Raw genomic sequence first — 3,920 nt, 5'->3', positions numbered from 1 at the left:
TAATGAGTCCATCATGAATCTCAATGCCTGCATTCAGAGGTGATCAGAATGTCAGAAACATGACGTCGGTAAAGTGACAGCCAGGCCAAAATCATATTTTACGTAAACCATCACCTTTGAAACATTTCCAACATTGCTCAAATGCTACTTCACCTGACAGTTTCTATGAATGTGAGTAGTGGCGCCCAAGTCAATGACATTTCAGCAAAAGAATGTATGTGTTTCTAATAATGTAGGCTATGGTATTTTGAAATGTGGTATTTGTCCTTGCCAGTTGATCCTTGCCAGATGTGCTCTGTAGTGTTCACATATGTAAAGGTGACTTGGCTGGTTAAACTATTCAAGAGATATACAACACCTTCATGGCTCCCATATAACTCAAACCCAAGTCAGACTCACTCAAACTTAACCTATACATAAACTAACGAATAAAGATTTTATATTTATTGCATTTATGAAGGTAAAACCTGCTATATATGTTTTTCTACAAAGTAAAAAGACTAAAAACCTGTATGACTCTAGTGTTATCTTACTACAATAACCAGTCCTCTTTGGTCATAGGCCTACAGTGTCACTCACACTCACTAATACTAGAACAAACACTGAACTATAGGCCGCCTACACCAAAGAGGCTGGGAGACTATAAGGACACAGCTGGCACTTAAACCAACTAGCAAAAACCTAAAACGGACCCTTAACCAAACCCATAACCCTGACCCTAAACCCAAACCTTAACCTAATGTTTTATAAATTAAATATCGGTTTTGTCGTCAGGCGCCTGCGTGTCCTTATAGCCTTTTCCAGAGGCATCATACGGTTTCCATCCTCTCTGCCTGCCTGTCTACTTACACTGTAGGTTACTGTACTGAATAGACTCCAAGGATCTGCTACCACCTGCTGGTAAGTGTGTCCCCAGCGAAATAATGTATGTGGAACCCAGACTGGTGGAACCAGATGCTTGATGTTCTCCGGGCCACACGGGTTCGCTGTGGAATTTCCAGCTACCATGATAGAACTTTCTCGCTCTCCGTTAAAATTGTTGGACGAACTTCCCCGTTCCCAGGGTTGATTATGCCAAAAATGGGGGCACGCGTTGCACGGTTGTTTAGGAATTTTAACTTAGAAAACCGGGTACATCGTGAGATCGGGAAGGCAAAACCTGAAGCGGCACCTCGACATCAGACCCACATTGATCCTGTTCAGAGTACACAGAGTGAGTACATACATAGGACTTTATGTCATTGCAATGACGTACTGTTAACTAGCTCCAGACAGTACTTAGCTAACTCAAATCGGAGGGTCATCAAAGTCAGGTACGCCTGCCAGGCTAGCAAGTATCGTTAGGTAGCTAGTAAAGCTTACTCTGTACTGGGTGGTGTTTCGTACAGCTTAGTTAACTAATTTGAAACCAAGGTTTAAGTGTGGGTGAATGTGTGGTGACTATCAGTTTTCCAATTATGTTGCAACCACAAAGATAGCTAGCTATGTAACGTTACCAGCAAAGATTCCTAGTGTGTCAGTATGCAAATGACCCATTCATCACTAGGGTTCACCCTCTACCTCCATGCTCGGGCTGATTCTGTTTCCTTCAGTTACTGAGATCTCTGATGCCATCCACAAGAAAAACGACCCTCTACTGGGGTTCCTGAAGTCGGTTTATGTGGAATCAAAGGATCCTACAGAGGTGAGCCTAAATAATGACTATTCAATTTAAATTTCAGTGATGGATTATTTGATAGCTAGGCCTTTATCTATGTGTTTGATTATAACCCTACTCTGTTTGATCCTAACAGGCTCCAAAGGAGGTGACTGAGGAGAAAGAGGAGCGCAGGCCTCTAATTTCCAGCCTACCTGGGGACCCCTATGGTATTGTTGAGATCATTGATGTCCCTAAAGGCAAACTGTCTATTATTGAGGCCCTCCAAGCTCTCAACAATCATAAGAATGCTCCCCAAACATGGACATTGGACAAGGTCGCCCTGGAGTACTCTCTTGACTTGAAAGATACTAAAGCACTTCTGGAGCATTTCATCCCCTTCGAGGTTAAGATCATACCACCAAAGACGGAGGATGCAAAGAAGATCAAAGATATCTAGGACGAAGATGCATTATTCCTGGTCTTTAAACACAACAGCCATCAACCAAGTGTATTAATTATTTATGTTTGTTGTCCTCGTCCAGATGAAACTGCAATATTTGGAGTTCTACATACTGTAATGAAATGAGGGAGAAGCATGAGGTTTTTAGGTATGATTTGAATGCATGTTGACATTTATTGTCATGAATCTTGTCCTGGAGGCAGAAATGAGTGATTTCCGCTAGATGTCAAAATTGGCTATATATTAATTAAGACAATTGGATATTTGGTTAGAGTTAGGCAGTAGGATTAGCAGTTGTGGTTAAAGGGATACTTGGGGATTTTGGCAATGAGGCATAAAATGGTATCCACAAGTTCATCTGCCTCTGCAGAAGTAAATAAAGGGCCACACTGCCAAAATCCCGAAGTATCCCTTTAAGGTTAGGTTTAAATCAGATTTTCTGGTTGTGCCAGCTAGTGACCACTCTGCAGAGCTGCCTCCAGGGCAAGATTCATGACAGTAAATGATAACCTGCCATTTGAACCCAGTACCCTAGGGTCCAGAGCTAGACATGTTACCACTGCTCCAAAAATATGGCGTCCTTGTGGAGGTGTTAATCAGTGTTATAAACACCAAGGTCGTAACAATAAAAACATATAATTTGTGACAATCTTTCAATCTCAATACACATTTACTAATCACATTAAAGATGAAATCTGCGGTAGGGGGAAACGGCACCACTGGCCACCCCACCATCGTTGTTATCCTTTTTGCCAAACTGCGGAGCATCAGCATAGTAAAAAAATAAATCTACATATTGTGCTCCACTATCGCGTGCGCAATGATGTCCGAGGGGAGAAAACGGTGTTTGTTGTTTGCAGTAACTTCTTTGTTGTAATATCGCAAATGGACGTGGCTGTTTCCCCATTAAGGATTCCTGCTTTAACCAATTAGGCCTATATTATATAGTTATGACTGATAGCTATGATATTTGGCCTGCAAATTAATTAATGACTATTGACAAATTACTTTTATTTAAGGGCTTTATCCCTGTATGTTGAGTCATAAGGCTACATGTTCACATACAACTGACCCTGTGGTAAATGGATCCCAGTTACAAAACTGGTTCTAGATGCTAGTAAGTTGTCACTTACCAGTTGTGCATCTCTCTGCAAGTATCAAGCTACTATACTCTTTAATTTGACATTTATATAAACAAATGTTTTGTATGTTTGTCAATCCTGTTACAAGAGTGGAAATCATTCAATATATTTAACTTGTTTTTGTCTTCCATGTGTGCCCCCAATATGTCATGATATGTAAACCTCCAGTGTGTATCAAGTGAGGCCTGCAGTTTGCAATGACCAGTGAATGTATCTCTGTGTTCAGTGTGGGGATATCCTGCCAAGAACTTCTATAGTTTATATATAAATGCATTGCTGGGCCATTTCATGAAAGAGTGAATAATCAGGATGCCATTATTTACTTGTCACTAATGTTGATGAAGATGTGAATTAAAGGGATGTTTGAGAGACATTCAATACATTTGAAATTTAATTAATGTGTAAATAGATTGATTTATAATGGAAGGGGGTGCCCATATAATAAAAAAGTATTGTATTGTAGGGTTCATACTTGGACATGGCTAACAGTGTCATGTTCTGTGGCCTACTCCACATTGTGATTAAGTTATAAACTCTTATTCATGAGATATGAGTAGTGGGTTCTTTGTTGATTCAGTAGGAATTTTGTGAGGTTACTTTGGTTTGATGGTCTCGGTTTTCACAGCTTGCTGCAAATGCAAAAAAAATTGCAAAATAAAGGACATTGTTTTTAGAAGTT

The 3,920-nt window shown here is 40.2% G+C and overlaps 1 protein-coding gene across 1 annotated transcript; it reads left to right on the top strand.

The window, feature by feature from the left end:
* The first annotated feature begins 996 nt into the window (after positions 1 to 996).
* LOC139415060 (NADH dehydrogenase [ubiquinone] 1 alpha subcomplex assembly factor 4-like) lies at positions 997 to 3,920 on the top strand. The gene is made up of 3 exons (XM_071162822.1): positions 997 to 1,213; positions 1,593 to 1,684; positions 1,794 to 3,920. Exons 1-3 carry the CDS (start codon positions 1,072 to 1,074, stop codon positions 2,094 to 2,096), a joined length of 537 nt encoding a protein of 178 aa, XP_071018923.1. The 5' UTR covers positions 997 to 1,071; the 3' UTR covers positions 2,097 to 3,920.

Source organism: Oncorhynchus clarkii, chromosome 8, assembly GCF_045791955.1.
Source record: "Oncorhynchus clarkii lewisi isolate Uvic-CL-2024 chromosome 8, UVic_Ocla_1.0, whole genome shotgun sequence".
NCBI classification, from domain to species: Eukaryota; Metazoa; Chordata; class Actinopteri; order Salmoniformes; family Salmonidae; genus Oncorhynchus; species Oncorhynchus clarkii.
Note: the sequence above shows the minus strand (reverse complement) of the source record. Positions and strands in the feature narration are given on the sequence as shown.

What these genes read in the sequence shown, in the direction of transcription:
- LOC139415060 (XM_071162822.1), top strand. Translation starts at nt 1,072, where the DNA reads ATGCCAAAAATGGGGGCACGCGTTGCACGGTTGTTTAGGAATTTTAAC. An exon ending in TCCTGTTCAGAGTACACAGA is followed by an intron (nt 1,214 to 1,592) that starts GTGAGTACATAC and finishes TGTTTCCTTCAG; the next exon opens with TTACTGAGATCTCTGATGCC. An exon ending in AATCAAAGGATCCTACAGAG is followed by an intron (nt 1,685 to 1,793) that starts GTGAGCCTAAAT and finishes TGATCCTAACAG; the next exon opens with GCTCCAAAGGAGGTGACTGA.